Below are 15,752 nucleotides of genomic sequence, written 5' to 3' on the forward strand. Positions count from 1 at the left end.
ATGATACTGGATGCCAGAGAAGCAGATTTTAATGTAATATATGTATATATAAATATGTGTGTGTGTGTGTGTGTATAAATATATGTGCATATATGTGTATATATTCTGATCTATTTTCCATACATTCAGATTAAATTTCTTTTGCATTTTAAATGATTTTATGATTATTTAAACACATTTATAAATGAAAATGATGAATTTGAATGTGCAATTTCTTAATGTGCAGAAATGTTGTATCCAGTATAGTGCGCCATGTATACTGTAGAATTCCTGCTTCATAGCGGTATATACAACAAAGGCCTGAGCCTAAAGCCCTACATGAAAGAGATCGTGTGGCTCTGTTTAGCCATGCTAGAGCCACTATAGGGCAGAACAGAAGAAAAGTATTTCACGTTATACTGTGTCAGTGTCTAGTATGGTATGTGTCTATGAGTGAGAGAGTGAATAAACGACACAGAAAGAGCAATATCTATAGGTTGAGTATGTTTTGATGGTTTTCCATTTGCGCATAGATAGGCCTTCATCATCTCTCTTTTGATTACAGGAGCGTTTCGCCACAAACAGCATGTCACTTATCAGTATGAGCCAGGTTTTTAGAGAGCTGACAGTTTAGGGAGAACTGCCATGGGATAAGTCTCAATCCTTACTCAACCATCAGTCTCATCCTCTTCTCTCTCTGACACACACACACATACAGTATATACACATCTGTGCAAACACAGATACAGCAAACCCTGACTACTGATTCTCAAAGCAGCTCCACTGAGATCTCAAGCCTTTCTATCGCTCCTACAACCCAAAACTGAAAAGAGGACCGTTACTCCTGATGACATTTCTTCTCAGATTCAGAAAAATGTAAACAGTTACGATGTCAAACAACAGGACTCAGGGGAAGATTCTAAGCTAAATCTGCACTGGTGGACTGAAATAATAACTTGATGCTTTTCAAAATAGAGATAAAAAGACCAATAGAAAAACCATGAGACATGATCATAATTAAGATACAATGTAAGTCAAAACAACAAGAAAATGCATTATGTATTCTGATAATAGTCATGCATCTGTGTAAGTGTAAATGTGTGCGGTTACCGGAAGGTCATTTGGAATATCTGTCCCAAGTTGACTTGTTGGGTTTTGTTGTTGTATCCATGCAGCATCTCGCTAAACAGGGTGTCATTGAAGTGGACATCCTGCCTGGGGCATTTTGGTCCCTCACAGTTGTCTGACTGCAGCAGGCAGGAGCGCCCGTCACCTGCCAGTCTGTACTCCTGCACACACCTGAGGGGGGGAAGAGTTGTCAATACAATGTATAATATGTAAACCCCTTTACACCTGTTAACACTTGAGATTAAATGATATGTACAGTTGCTGGCAAAAACATTAGAAAATGAGCTGGGTGTGGATGACTACAAAGATGTTTCTATTTTACAACTTTAATCAACCAATTACCAAGACAAAGCAATATATTTGTCCTTTCCTTTGGCCATTGTGCAATGTGTACACCACTTACAGAATCATTAAACTATGGAAACCACCCACCCACCCACCTAAATACAGTACAAATATAGCAATAAGAATATATCCTGAACAAAAATGTTATTAGGTTGTTACTTTTTTTCTAAACAATCTGACTCCTATTGCTGCAGACAAAATTCTTTTTAACAATAGCAAAGCAGTGTATTTGCAATTGTCACTGTATGTATGTATAGATTGTGGACCTAAACACTCTGATAGAAACAGTCTCCAATGGGGCAGAATTCAGCAGACTGTGCAGTCAGTCACAATTATCACATCACCTCCATTTATCTGCACAATCCTCCCTTACATGAGGGGTTGAATATCTGCTGCTGTTGCTGAGGTTTAAGCTCATACACTTGATCCGATCTGTGCCTCAGTCGAAAAGGAGACTCCACCATTAATGGCTCAAGCTATGCCACTGTGCAACAATGATTGTTGTAGGTACCTGCACACTGATGAGATCAGTGTTTTTCAGTGACAAAAACAAATTGAGCTTTCTGAGTCTTACACATTGATAAATGAATTCAACTGCAGTGAAGACATAAGGTAAAGTGCTATAAATTGCATTTTAATATCAGCTGTTCCATTGTGTAAGGTAACCTAATGTTCAGGGGAAAATTATGCCACCCCACACTCTGAACCTGCATAGCTCCAGAAGAATTGGGATATACTTCACCTGTCAGTCTACTTCTATTAAGTTTCCAGAAACCGCAGGCATTGTCAGGAGCTGCATATATCCAAGTATTTATAGTTTCCTTGTGTCAGTCATGGCAGCACTGTGGTGATCACTGATCATTTTTAATTTTAGTTAACAAATCAGCATCTTCAAATTGGCCAAAAACTTGAAATTTTCACTAAACAAAAATCATACCTAATAACTTGGAGGTGAATCAGTAAGTGTAAAATGTATTGCAGTAGCGCTACAAACGAGTAGACACGGCACACACACACTGAACCCACTGATCCATCCTTCCAGCTGTGTTAGGGATGAAGGCTAGCAGCAAATATAAGTGTGGAATGTTATTTCTTGCTATGTATTTGGCCCCTAACTTGGGTACTGCTGAAATACCATACACTGTTAGGGAATATCTGCATGGCCCTCCAGAGCTACAGTATAATGTTTTTTCATGTGGAAACGAACTGGAGATTTCTTTGCCATTTGACACTATCGCACTTTCAGGGAAGCTTCTCAAAAGGCTTCCCCAGTCCATATACAGTATACCAGTTGGGTGGAATGTGTGGGATGAGGAACTGGATGTACTGTACATAGAGTGACTGTGTTACTGAATAATGTGCATGAAGTGCAGTCAGCAAGGTCCAGAATTCAGGTTTAAACTTTAAAAACCTACACTGAAAAAGTGAACTACTGAACTGAAATACTCCAGCCAAATGGGAGACCTGCTGAGAAAACACTGTACTGTACCTGTTGTGGTAGATACTGCTTGTATTTGTACTATTTAAACTTTATACAGAATATATGAAACATTTAAAAAAGTTTGCCTTCAGAACTGGCCAGAGGATAGAATAAAGTTGTAACTTGTAGACTTAGTGATACAGTAAAACTCTAAAAACTATAAAAGTATATTAAACTGATGTTTTTTTTTGTCATCCTGGGGAAATACAACTGTGATTTAGGGATTATCTAGTCACTGATTATTTTTTATTGACGCATCTAATTTCTTTCATGCATTTATTTGCATGAGAAAGAATTTCTCGATTGAAATGTCACTCATAAAACCAATTTTGTAATGAAGTTTTATTCCAGCCTGCAGACACCATTTAGTTTAGTTAGTTTTTTTTTTTTTTTACTCTTATTCTCACCCGCAAAACATGAGCACGTTGCTGGAACTGGGGTCATCTTCAAGGGGCACGAGCTGCTGGAGACACAGCTGTTCACAGCCTCCATTGAAGCCATCCGTGCAGTCAATGCCCCTGGAGTAGTCATAGCAACCTGAGCCATCCTTCATTGGCCTCAGCCCCTCAGGACACTGTTAGAAAAGAGAGACAGAGAAAGGAGGAGAGGTGGGGGAGGGAGATGTAGAGAGAAGGGTAGGAAGAAGGGATAGATTAGAGAGAGAGAGAAGAGAGGTCACCATATGCATTTTAATCAGGATCAGGCAACACTGAGGAGGCATAGACAGCAAAACGAGAGAGATAAGAGAGGAGAAGTGGGCATTGGGATTTCGAGAAAGAAGGAATGTTTCCAAGGTATGAAGAATAAAAGATGTCAGTTATCTTATTTCATAGAATAACGAGAACATGATAATCTTTTAGTGATTAAAAAAAAAAAGCACTACCAATTGATAGTCTAGAATCATCAAATCACTTTAGAATCACAGTTTGAGTTGACACAGTGGTCTATGTTTTGTTTTTTCAAGCCAGAAACAAAACTCCAGGCATTATGCTCGCCTGATGAGACAACACACTGGCAGGTGGAAAAGAGTGACAGGAGACTGTGTTTACCAGTGGAGACGTGGATGTCTGGTCCCCAGGATAACAAGGAATGTCAGCAATAAACAGGAAAAAAAGGGAATTATCTAATAAAATCTAGTAAATGGATAAATAGACTGCGAGAAGCATTAATAATTTCAGTTTTCTTCATTTTCTAAGGACACTGACAGTATTGAGACTCTCTCAAGCCAAGTCAGCGGTCATGTACAAAAGCGTGGGGTTATAAAGTGTTTAATGAATTTCAGTATATGAAACGCAAATTAAAAATGAATGCAACAACAGCAGATGCATCCTACAACAAAGCTAGTCATTTGTCTTACCATTAATAACTTGTAGAATTAATAACCTATTGTTCATGATTTGGGCTGCATTAACTATCTCAGATATAAACAAAAAGACTGAACTTTTCTGCTGACTCGACTAATGTGTTGAAAGGAAGCGAAATGAGGATTGTAAAGAGTTTTGACAGGTAAAGAAAGTCAACTAAGTTTACTTTAAAGTTTAGTTGATCAAATTATAAACAACTAGAACAGGATTTAGTTACTTACTGAATTAAACCTTCAGATTATATTTCCATACTTTTAATGCTATATTATTTCTTAAATGTTTCTTTAGTAAGTCATGATCCTTCTTTGTCACTTTATTGTCACTTGACAGACTTTCTGTAATTGTCTAAGTTTCACCGGTAGTAATGTGTCATATCATACACTGAATCCTAATGAATGAGAGACTTGATGCTAGAACAGCACATATTTAAAAGTCACATGTACATGGATGCATATACAGCAATAGATACTATAAATAGTCTATGGTCACTATGGAAACCTGCATATTTTTAATATCTGACAGGGATAGAATCCAACAATCAATTTACACTCCCTGACATCAGCCACATGCTGAAAATGTGTTGTTTCTAACAACCAACACATCACTTTTCTCAGAGCTGCAAGCTGCTGGAATTTCTTTTTTGAGAGCACTGATACAACAGATCTGTTGGGTTGAAATGAAGAATGTTAGAGACTGAGATTATTTCACACTTTATAGAGCATTGTCCAACCAATCTCACTGACGGCCACTCTGACTCATCTGTGGTTTCTCATGTCCTGTGTGGGATTCATTGTGGGTGTGTGAGGCATGATGACATACAGTAAAATATTGTTTATAGGTGTTGTGTTTTAGTTATACATAAAAAGAGTTGGTCTGCTCCTGCCCAAAGTACAGACAATAAAACCTATTTGTTACCATTTTTTATGTATGAGGAAAAAAAGCTTCAGGAGACACAAAAAGAGAAGAAGTGCTTTCACTGTTGTGCTCAAATGGCTTTGGATAACAAGACAGATACGGGAAAGCCTGTGTCTTGCCGTTTACAAAATCCTGACTGAGTGACACAGGCGGACTCAACTTATACCCAGAGGTGGTTTTTGCTGAGCTACTCACTGGACTTTAGTCATCACAAGCTTGAGATGTTTCCGTTTTTATATCAGAAAATTGTCAATATCTGCAGTTTATTTTACCATAGCCCTAAGCATTTTAGTGGGTGCTGTTTAAAATCAGTGATTAATACTTTTTTTTTTATTATTACACATGTCATAGAAAGCAACAAAATAAAGGCTCTATAGTGGGACTATCGAATGACAATGTTGTTTTCCTCTTCTATTCAGACTGTGCTAAAGGGTAAAAACATAAACAAATCTAGGAAAATTTGTTTTTCTTGGCCTTCAGCACTGTACAGGCAGTGCATACTGGAGAGCGTCAAATCCTCCTCCAACTATAGACAAATCTAACAAATCTCAAATGTCAAAACATTTTGTTCTGCAATGTTCCCGAGATCCACCGTAAACAAATTAAGATTTTCCTTTGTAATAAACTTTGGGTCACAAAAGCAATTAAAGGCCTCATTTGGTTGATTTTAATAAAGGATATAAAATACAGGACAGGGAAATTAAGGAAGAAATTAAGTCAAAAAAAAAAAACTGCAACAACAAAATGGGATACTAAGACATGATTGAGCTGCAGCTTAGAAAAAAGAACAGACCAATTGATGGATAGCATATTTGATTTTTTAAAAGAACCACTGCCAAGCAAAAAAAAAAAAAAAAAAAAAACGTAATAAATATTACACATTGTTCACACATGCACATTTTGGACAAAGTCCCATATGTTCAACATTCAAAGGGAAAGCTCTCCGGTCTCAGATCCATTAACTGTATTTCATGAATGCAATGCTAACTTCCTCACCAGAACAACATTGGAGCCATTCATCACACTGAGGCGGAGCTATGGGAATAGGTGTCTGTATTTCAGAAGTCTGAGGCTGAGTGAAAGGACTTAAGGTTAGACATTAGCACAGCCCACTAGATGCTTTTTCTTTCTGCTCGGACAACTCTCAAAAGACAAAAAGGCTGGGGAGGGAGAGGATTTACATTTCAGATAAATTAATTTCAGTCCGTTCTTCTGTGGTGATACTGCACCGGCAGCATAAAGAGAACAGGCCAAGAGATGTGTTACACTTACCCTAGAAACACAGAAACAACTTTATTGACTGAGATGCTGTTACTGTAATTACCAACTTGGCATCTGATCAGTCATAGAAAATGATAGAATTTGGAAATTTAGCAATTATTAAGTATTACATCATTCAAAGACAATACAAAAAGAGGCACATGTATGGATATGTGTGTGTGTGTGCATTTTTGTGCTTATATAACTACAAATTCAATCACCTATAATTAGTAATTTAAATTACTATGTTAAACTGGATGGACTGGATGTTTACATATTATCTTTTCTCTGTTTTACACCTGCATCTTCTTTATCCCAGAGTGTCGGCATAAGAAAGCAACATAAAACACCAGGGGTTGACTATGCATATATTCCCCAGGGATATTACAAATGAGAATTTTATGATGCCATTAAGTGCCAGAGTGATGGTATTTCACTCTTGAGTATACTTTGGGGATTAAATGTACAGGGTAAGCAGGTTTGAAGAAATGAAAGAAAAATGAAAAAAGGTAAGGTAAGTATGCATGAAAGTGCACATACCTACATCTCTCAATATATTATATGCTGCACATAGATCAACCCTACAAATTAAAGTTCACATTCTGAATGAATGCAATTCATTTTCCTAATCACCCATTAGTGCCCTCAGCTTTAATCATGAACTAAGCATAATCTATTGAGAACTCATAATGACCTTGTCAAAATTAAGATGCTGGATGGTCATACATTGTGGGCATCACTCATTTCAGAGAAAGAAGAGACAGCAAGAAAATTATGAACAGCAATCAAGAATTATTTATTTTCCCACTGCAACCTTTGGAAATTACAGTGTAAGATGGTGAGGGAAATGCTATAAACACAGTGAAGACTCAAAAGAAGGATAATATGAAAATTAGATGTTTTAAAGAAGATGAGTCAAAACAGTGCATATATCAAAAAACGCTTCAAAACAGCAGAGCTCTAAATCACGCTGACTGGTGACAGAAAAAAAAAAAAATCAAGCACTCTAAAAGCATATTTGACAGCCTAATCTGGTTTAGAGGTGGCAAAGATGCATGCCCTGCAGCTCCACTGCTGCTCAAATGTGTTAAATTAGGCACAACAGTTTTATTGCTGCAAGAGCAAAAAACTTGCGAGGGTGCAATACAGTCCCCAGTTGAGAGACAGGAATTCTCAACCCAGCTGTTTGTTCCTCATATTCATGTGAATTATACTTCATACTTAATCTTCGGTGAAAAACCACACAGTTGTCTCCTAGCTGAGAATGGTCTTGCCTAAAGGCATAAAAGAATTCCTATTTAAGATGCATTTAACTTGTCTGTTCTGCATTTTTATCCTCTTATTTTGTCTGTGCAAGTGCTGTACATATGCACACACACAGTATATCGAGATGTATACATATGAAAAATACTGCCTTGTTTTAGTTCACACACTAACAGGTCTGTCAATTTTACACTATGCAGACTGTTCAAGGGCATTTTGTTTTTGTCATCCACCATTCTGTATTGGTGGCAACACAACAGATGACACCTGAAACTGCACCAGACTATGCTGATCTCAGCTCAGCTTGATCACCTAAGGCATATATACAAAACTGCTGTTATTTTGCTCCCTTTAATGAAAACAGTGGAAACATGATCAATTATGTTTGTTTATGTCAGAAGAGAAATTATATAAACAATAGTATTTGGCACATTTAAAATCGATGCCCTCCCTGGATGTTTTGAAATAAGCCTCTGCCACAGATATACAGAGATATATAAAGAGACAAATACAGTGGGTACGGAAAGTATTCAGACCCCTTTGAATTTTTCACTCTTTGTGTCATTGCAGCCATTTGCCAAAATCAAAAAAGTTCATCTTATTTCTCATTAATGTACACTCAGCACCCCATCTTGACAGAAAAAAACAGAAATGTAGAAATTTTTGCAAATTTATTAAAAAAGAAAAACTGAAATATCACATGGTCATAAGTATTCAGACCCTGTGCTCAGTATTGAGTAGAAGCACCCTTTTGAGCTAGTACAGCCATGAGTCTTCTTGGGAATGATGCAACAAGTTTTTCACACCTGGATTTGGGGATCCTCTGCCATTCTTCCTTGCAGATCCTCTCCAGTTCTGTCAGGTTGGATGGTGAACGTTGGTGGACAGCCATTTTCAGGTCTCTCCAGAGATGCTCAATTGGCTTTAGGTCAGGGCTCTGGCTGGGCCAGTCAAGAACGGTCACAGAGTTGTTCCGAAGCCACTGCTTTGTTATTTTAACTGTGTGCTTAGGGTCATGGTCCTGTTAAAAGGTGAACCTTAGGCCCAGTCTGAGGTCCTGAGCACTCTGGAAGAGGTTTTCTTCCAGGATATCTCTGTACTTGGCCACATTCATCTTTCCTTCAATTGCAACCAGTCGTCCTGTCCCTGCAGCTGAAAAACACCCCCACAACATGATGCTCCCACCACCATATTTCACTGTAGGGATTGTATTGGGCAGGTGATGAGCAGTGCCTGGTTTTCTCCACACATACCGCTTAGAATTAACGCCAAAAAGTTCCATCTTGGTCTCATCAGACCAGAGAATCTTATTTCTCATAGTCTGGGAGTCCTTCATGTGTTTTTTGGCAAACTCTATGCGGGCTTTCATGGGTCTTGCACTGAGGAGAGGCTTCCGTCGGGCCACTCTGCCATAAAGCCCCGACTGGTGGAGGGCTGCAGTGATAGTTGACTTTGTGGAACTTTCTCCCATCTCCCTCCTGCATCTCTGGAGCTCAGCCACAGTGATCTTTGGGTTCTTCTTTACCTCGCTCACCAAGGCTCTTCTCACACTATTGCTCAGTTTGGCTGGACGGCCAGGTCTAGGAAGAGTTCTGGTCATCCCAAACTTTTTCCATTTGAGGATTATGGAGGCCACTGTGCTCTTAGGAACCTTGAGTGCTGCAGAAATTCTTTTGTAACCTTGGCCAGATCCGTGCCTTGCCACAATTCTGTCTATGAGCTCCTTGGGCAGTTCCTTCGACCTCATGATTCTCATTTGCTCTGACATGCACTGTGAGCTGTAAGGTCTTATATAGACAGGTGTGTGCCTTTCCTAATCAAGTCCAATCAGTTTAATTAAACACAGCTGGACTCCAATGAAGGAGCAGAACCATCTCAAGGAGAATCAGAAGAAATGGACAGCATGTGAGTTAAATATGAATGTCACTGCAAAGGGTCTGAATACTTATGACCATGTGATATTTCAGTTGTTCTTTTTTAATAAATTTGCAAAAATTTCTACATTTCTGTTTTTTTCTGTCAAGATGGGATGCTGAGTGTACATTAATGAGAAATAAAATGAACTTTTTTGATTTTGGCAAATGGCTGCAATGACACAAAGAGTGAAACATTTAAAGGGGTCTGAATACTTTCCGTACCCACTGTATATAAGTGCACCTCCTTGTGATATCACTGAATGGACTACAGAAATACCAGCAATTTACTGAAACAAGTAAGCAGTGAATATTATCTGCTTCTTCTGACATTACAATCTTGCCGTGGTATCTTCTCTCACTCTTCTGTCCAAAAACACTCAACCTAAGTATGTTAAATTATTTGAAGCCTGAGATGATCGAAACATCAATCTTTCTCTGGTTGGGAATAAAGCCTGCATGATTTAACAACTCCTTACCTGTTCATTTAATATTTGCTCTGGTTTGGAGGTGAAACAGATTGAACTGACTGAGACTGAGTTCAATTAAAAAATTCATATTGCCAAATAATTCAAAAACACTTGACTCACACCCTAGGGGACCATGTCCCTTAAATTTGTAATTATGATACAATTATGGTACATTTGTTCCCCGATGTTGATCATAAATATTTTCACCCGATCAAAAGCCTTGAATATTCAGTGACTGCACACCAGAATTAGATTCTATGAATGTATGACACTGTTTTAGTTTTACTGTTATATTTACTAACATTTCCGTCTAAAGGCTTGACTGAACAGAATTCCTTTGCACACATATCTTAAAGCCCACCTTAAGTGGTAGCAGGGTAAAGTGGATCTCTGTAGTGAAATAACACATTTGATCTGGCATTAACCAACAGTGTTGAAGTTAAACGATGAAAGAATTATTATAGTGCATTTGCTTTAAACCATAAAGCATTGAAATTCAATAGTAATGAGGTAAACTGAGCTGTGCTGTGCAACAGAGCAGGGCGAGTCATGATGCTCAGTTGTCAGGAACACCCGACTGTGGAGACATGCAGACGATGGTGGGCAGAGGGATTAGGGAATGAGGGTTTGCACAAAACTTCTGTTTCGGCGGAGTTGCCATTTTTCCTCCCTGCTGACTGTTTATGCAAACCAGAGGCAACCAAGCAGTAATCTGGCTCCACACTGACAACTCATCATTTATTCCTGACTTTTGGAGTGTGCCACACATTTTAATAAACTCTTGCAGACTGGGAGTGCCTTAAAATGAGATTGGAGACAACAATAACTGTCTTCTCTAAACTGTTATAAACCACAGGAGTTGGACGGGCCAAATTTAAAGTTTTGGACCGTGCTTGAAGTTTAAAAATACATCACTGCCAACTTTGCCTCCAAACAACTTTACCAGAGATGTCCCAAAAGGGACATCAACGAATGAAAGATATGCCACTAATATTCTACCATCTGCTCATCTTCTGCTTACTTCCATTAGGAAGACAGAATAGATTTTTTTTCCTTTTCTCAACATTCAAAGTTAATAACACAAACTTTATAGTTTCAATTGTCTTTTTGGTGAAGATAGATTTATAATTTACTTAAACATTTACTGTAGTGCAATAGTGTAATACCTATGGTGAACCCTGGTGGAGAGGTTTTGTACTCTTGAGGCTCCTGCTGGGCTAGTTGAGATACATATGATCTCACAACAATGTCTAGCGTTTGAATTTATCCATCATTTCTTCTATTCTTTTCCAGTTTCATTGTGAATTACCTATCTGTGCTATGTGGAGGGAGGAAAAAGAAGGTGCTAGGACAAAAAGATTACCTGTCTAAGTGCTAATCTGCATTTCGAACAGCTGTTGTTATTAACTGATGTTAGTGAAAATGAATAAACCACCTGTCATCCTTTCTGGTTTGGCAGCAGCAGAAAGAGAACACAGGTAAAAAATTAAATAAGTAATGTCTCCCAAACTTTAGCACTAGCTTTCACTAGAATTTAATTTGTTGCAAATTTCATCTCAACTACCTAAAGAGGAGTAGACAGCCTTGAGGGGCTGACTCTGATAATGGATTTTAAGCCCTCTGTGTGGCATGTCACTGCTCCATGTTAGCACCCTCTCTGACATGCATGGTTAAATAACACCAACCTAAAAGAGACATCGAGTCTGTGATCCTCTTAGTTAATCTTTAGAGACTAGCTATGTCAGTCTTTTTGTCTGTGTATACATCAGCTGCACAGTGAAGCATGAGACACGTCTGAAACATTTTAGTGTAATATTTTATACCATTTATATTTTATGAAAATGTAAGTTTAGCCTAAAAATCTTCCAAGCTGGCAACACCGTAAGGGAGTTTTCTTTTCTTCTCTCTATTGAAATTCCTGGCATTTTTTAAATACAGTTCTGCAGAGAGAGAAAAAAAGTACGTAGGCTTATACATTTGTGTGGAATCCATTAATAAAATATGCCATGGTGTATGCAGGTGTTGATGTGGAATAGAGTTTGACAAACAATCCAAAGGCTTATTAGCACATCCTCATTCATATTTTATACACTCTCTCCACTGTCCACTCCTTTCCACCTCTGGTCTAATAAGCATTCCTCTTAGGTAGGTGCACAGGTTTAGTAGGAGAAACTGTCTGTTCAATTTCACTCTCCAGCCCTGTGCAGGATGCAAATTCTATTACCACTGTGCAATTGCATAAAACATTATTGGGACTTCTGTTATGGATATCACTGTAAATTATTTAACACATATCAGGCATTTCACACCATTCAAACCACTGACATAACGTGACTGAATGTGTATTTACAGTAACACAAGTGGAAGATTTTGCTGGTGCCATTTTTTATATTACAGAGCGAAAAGTACGCAGAAGCATATCATTAAATTCGATACTGCCTCATTTACGATTACATTAATGAATATATAACATTATACACCCGAACAGGGCACTGATAAAAGTGGAGATTAGTAGAACTTATTGGTAAAACTCACTCAAATTTTGCAGCCATTAAAATACTACCGTACATTTAATTGTGCTACATATATTGAACCATGGCTGCTCATATTCGTGATGTTGGTCTTTGGTTATCAGAGCAAGAACACCACCAGAAAATGTCATAACATAAAAAAATGTGATATCTGTAACAGTATGGTGAACATTATACTCGCAGCATCCTTAGTGTAAAAGACAATTACCACAATCTGTAGAAAAAAAACTGTTCTGGTCATAAAAAATAAAACAATTAGGAGCATTTGAATATGTCAGGAGTTTAATTGTCTTGGTTCTGATGACTAATGGGCAATACGACTCAGGTTTATTGATGCATAGAAGCCGTAGTGGTAACACAGTAGGATGTAAATCATAGGGAATTACTTTGTAAAGATCAGACAAGAAAAAAAGTGATTAAAATGTATTTTTGAAAATATTACAAATACTGTGTCATGTATATATTTAGGTTATTCTACAAAGAGAATAATAAGGCAGTCATGTTGTATGTTACAGCTTAAAGACAGTGTCACAAATAAAGCTGTGTGTCATTCATCATTTCTGATGAGGGTCACACAAAATAGCAGACAGCTGTGTGATACCAGTGTGACCAAATGTAGAAAGAGTTCCAGTGGGAAGGTTTTCATGAATATTGTATTTCTTAGAACAGAATCAATCATTTCTTTGACTTAAAAAACAAAACAAAACTAAAATGCCATAGCAGCATCAGCGTCCGTCTCGGGCAGCACAAAGTAACAAAAAGACCAGCGGATTTATAGCCCAATCCAAGCTGTTAATGACTCGCCAAACCATCCTCCAACAATTGAGATGGCTCATCAATTTAATTACTTTACAACCCAGGACCACCCAATACTGTCAAAAGCCTGGCATCGGAACCTTCCAGTCACTGGGCTTGCTTACTAAGTCTAAACTGAGGGCTGCTCAACCAAAAAAGAAGAAAAAAAAAACAAAAAACACACACACAAGATGTATAAAAAACAAACTCTCTACACCTAATAATAGTATTCATAAAAGAAGCATAATCCAAATGATATTAGTAGCACCACTTAAACCCTAAGAAAATTTCTATTGATCCAACATAGTCATTACAGTGAATTCATACACTTCATGTTAATCATTTTCAAATGGTAATTTGAAACTGCATGGTTTCTAACCTATTTACCAAAACCCCAAATGGGTGAGAAGTTAGGTGTATAGTTTCACATACACAGTACCTAAAGCAGACTAAAGCTGACAATATCATAAAAGGTTAAGTGTACAATCAATACAGGGGCACAGTCAGATAGTGTCCATACACTTGCTAAATTGTAACACCAGGACACAGTAATTATGGCTATAAAGAGCAAATAAAATACTTGCAAGACCCAAGTTTTGGATATAGCAGATGACATGCCAATTTAATGAGTGGCATTATCTTTCAAACAGACTTTAAAAGAAGGTGATTATGTAAATGAAACTTAAAATATATAATTCATTCATCTTTTATCTGCAAAATCCTACAATAATTACTAAGCAGCGCACACTGATCATTATCTTAACTTAATTCACTGCATGCTAGTGCAGTGATTTTATATTTTACTTGTGTATTTCATTAACTGTTTAGAGGCACTTGGCTATCGTTTACTAGGATTTCCTCAAACCTATAGGAGGAAAGTGCCCAGTTATGGGTAACATGTATGTAACCTGACATGCCTGAATGTTTGCATGCACCCACAACACATCTGTAACTGCTGGATGTCTAGTCAGACTAAATGTTTAAAGTGTGCTGACACACTGAAATTACATCAACTCTGTCTGAGCTCTGCTTGCTAGTTAGCTACAGCTCAACACCATTTCAGCCGACAGATGGCTTGGATAAGTGTAACCACGAGGCCTTTTGTCAGTAGGTCTGTCACTGACAAGCACATCTCTCAAACGCACACACAAACACTCACACTTGCAATAGCATTTTCTGTATGGTAATATTTTACGGTGGTGATCATGGAAACATCAAACCATGTTATCTCTATAACCCGAGGTGATGTTGATTGACATGAATTTCATTTTGTCTTGGATCAGCCTAGGTGTAACTACATGTATTAAGAATACAGTATACTTACCACAAGTACAGCAACTTTTTTGTGTCTGCATATAATCTAGAAACCAGCACATGGCATCTGACCACACTTACCATGCAGCCCGATGAATCTAACTGTCGGTCAGACACACACTTGAAGTTCTTCTTGCAGCCACCATTATCTTTGGAGCAGTCACGGACAGGCCCAAAAGATGCCAGCAGGTCCTCAACCGTCTCAAAATAAGTAGACATCATGGCCTCTTCCCTGAAATGGAAAGGAATAAAGGTTAACACAACAATGCAGGGGTCTTTTTACATTCGATGTGTAAATCACATACAAATCACAGCAAATGAAAATAAAGGCTTGAACAGCTATAGATAATTACTCACCACCTGGAAAAGCAGCCTCTTATAACCTTACTCTTTCTTGTGCAATCAAGAAGCCATTATACTTGCAGTTTTTTTTTTTTACCTTTCTATCTACAATTAGTAACTACTTATGTTTGCAAATGATTTTTTTCCATGAAAATTTATCAGTCAGTCATTTGCTTAAAATATGAAAACCTGGTAAATTCAAAAATGAACATAATGAATTATACCGTTCTTCATTTAGTGATTGTCAAAAGGTGCAAAGACAAGTGTTATTAAACCCTCCAATAACAGTTTCAAATTGATGACCTTCATTGTGCTGGCTACGGCATTTAAAAAGAGCTGTTTTAAATGTTTCCCTGGAGTGATGCATGCAGGGGTTCATGATGGGTCTTGTCTGGGACTATTGCATTGCATTGGCATTAATTGGATGTTTGACATGGTATGTCGATGGAGAATCTAGGTAATCAGCATTCTCCATCCATTAACTCTCAGGACAATTCTAATGCAACAGCATCCAGGCACGCCTTATCTGGCAATGTTTAAATATGAACATAAGGAAAAAAAAAAAGCATGCATACAGACACAAAAAGCAGCTGCAATAAGCCATATTAATGTATTTCTCAATTCTTTATTTTAGAATTTGTTGTATTTTATAT

The 15,752-nt window shown here is 37.7% G+C and overlaps 1 protein-coding gene across 1 annotated transcript in view; it reads right to left on the reverse strand.

Moving 5' to 3' along the window:
• The window catches only part of astn2 (astrotactin 2), a 226,584-nt gene that overhangs the window by 72,532 nt on the left and 138,300 nt on the right, over positions 1-15,752 (reverse strand). The window contains exons 11-13 of the mRNA XM_026297778.1: positions 14,839-14,989; positions 3,340-3,506; positions 1,090-1,278 (exon numbers count right to left, since the gene is read on the reverse strand). Of these exons, the coding sequence (XP_026153563.1) occupies positions 1,090-1,278; positions 3,340-3,506; positions 14,839-14,989 (507 nt within the window). The remainder of the gene's footprint in view (positions 1-1,089; positions 1,279-3,339; positions 3,507-14,838; positions 14,990-15,752) is intronic.

The sequence above is a fragment of the Mastacembelus armatus genome, chromosome 12 (genome assembly GCF_900324485.2).
Source record: "Mastacembelus armatus chromosome 12, fMasArm1.2, whole genome shotgun sequence".
NCBI lineage: Eukaryota > Metazoa > Chordata > Actinopteri > Synbranchiformes > Mastacembelidae > Mastacembelus > Mastacembelus armatus.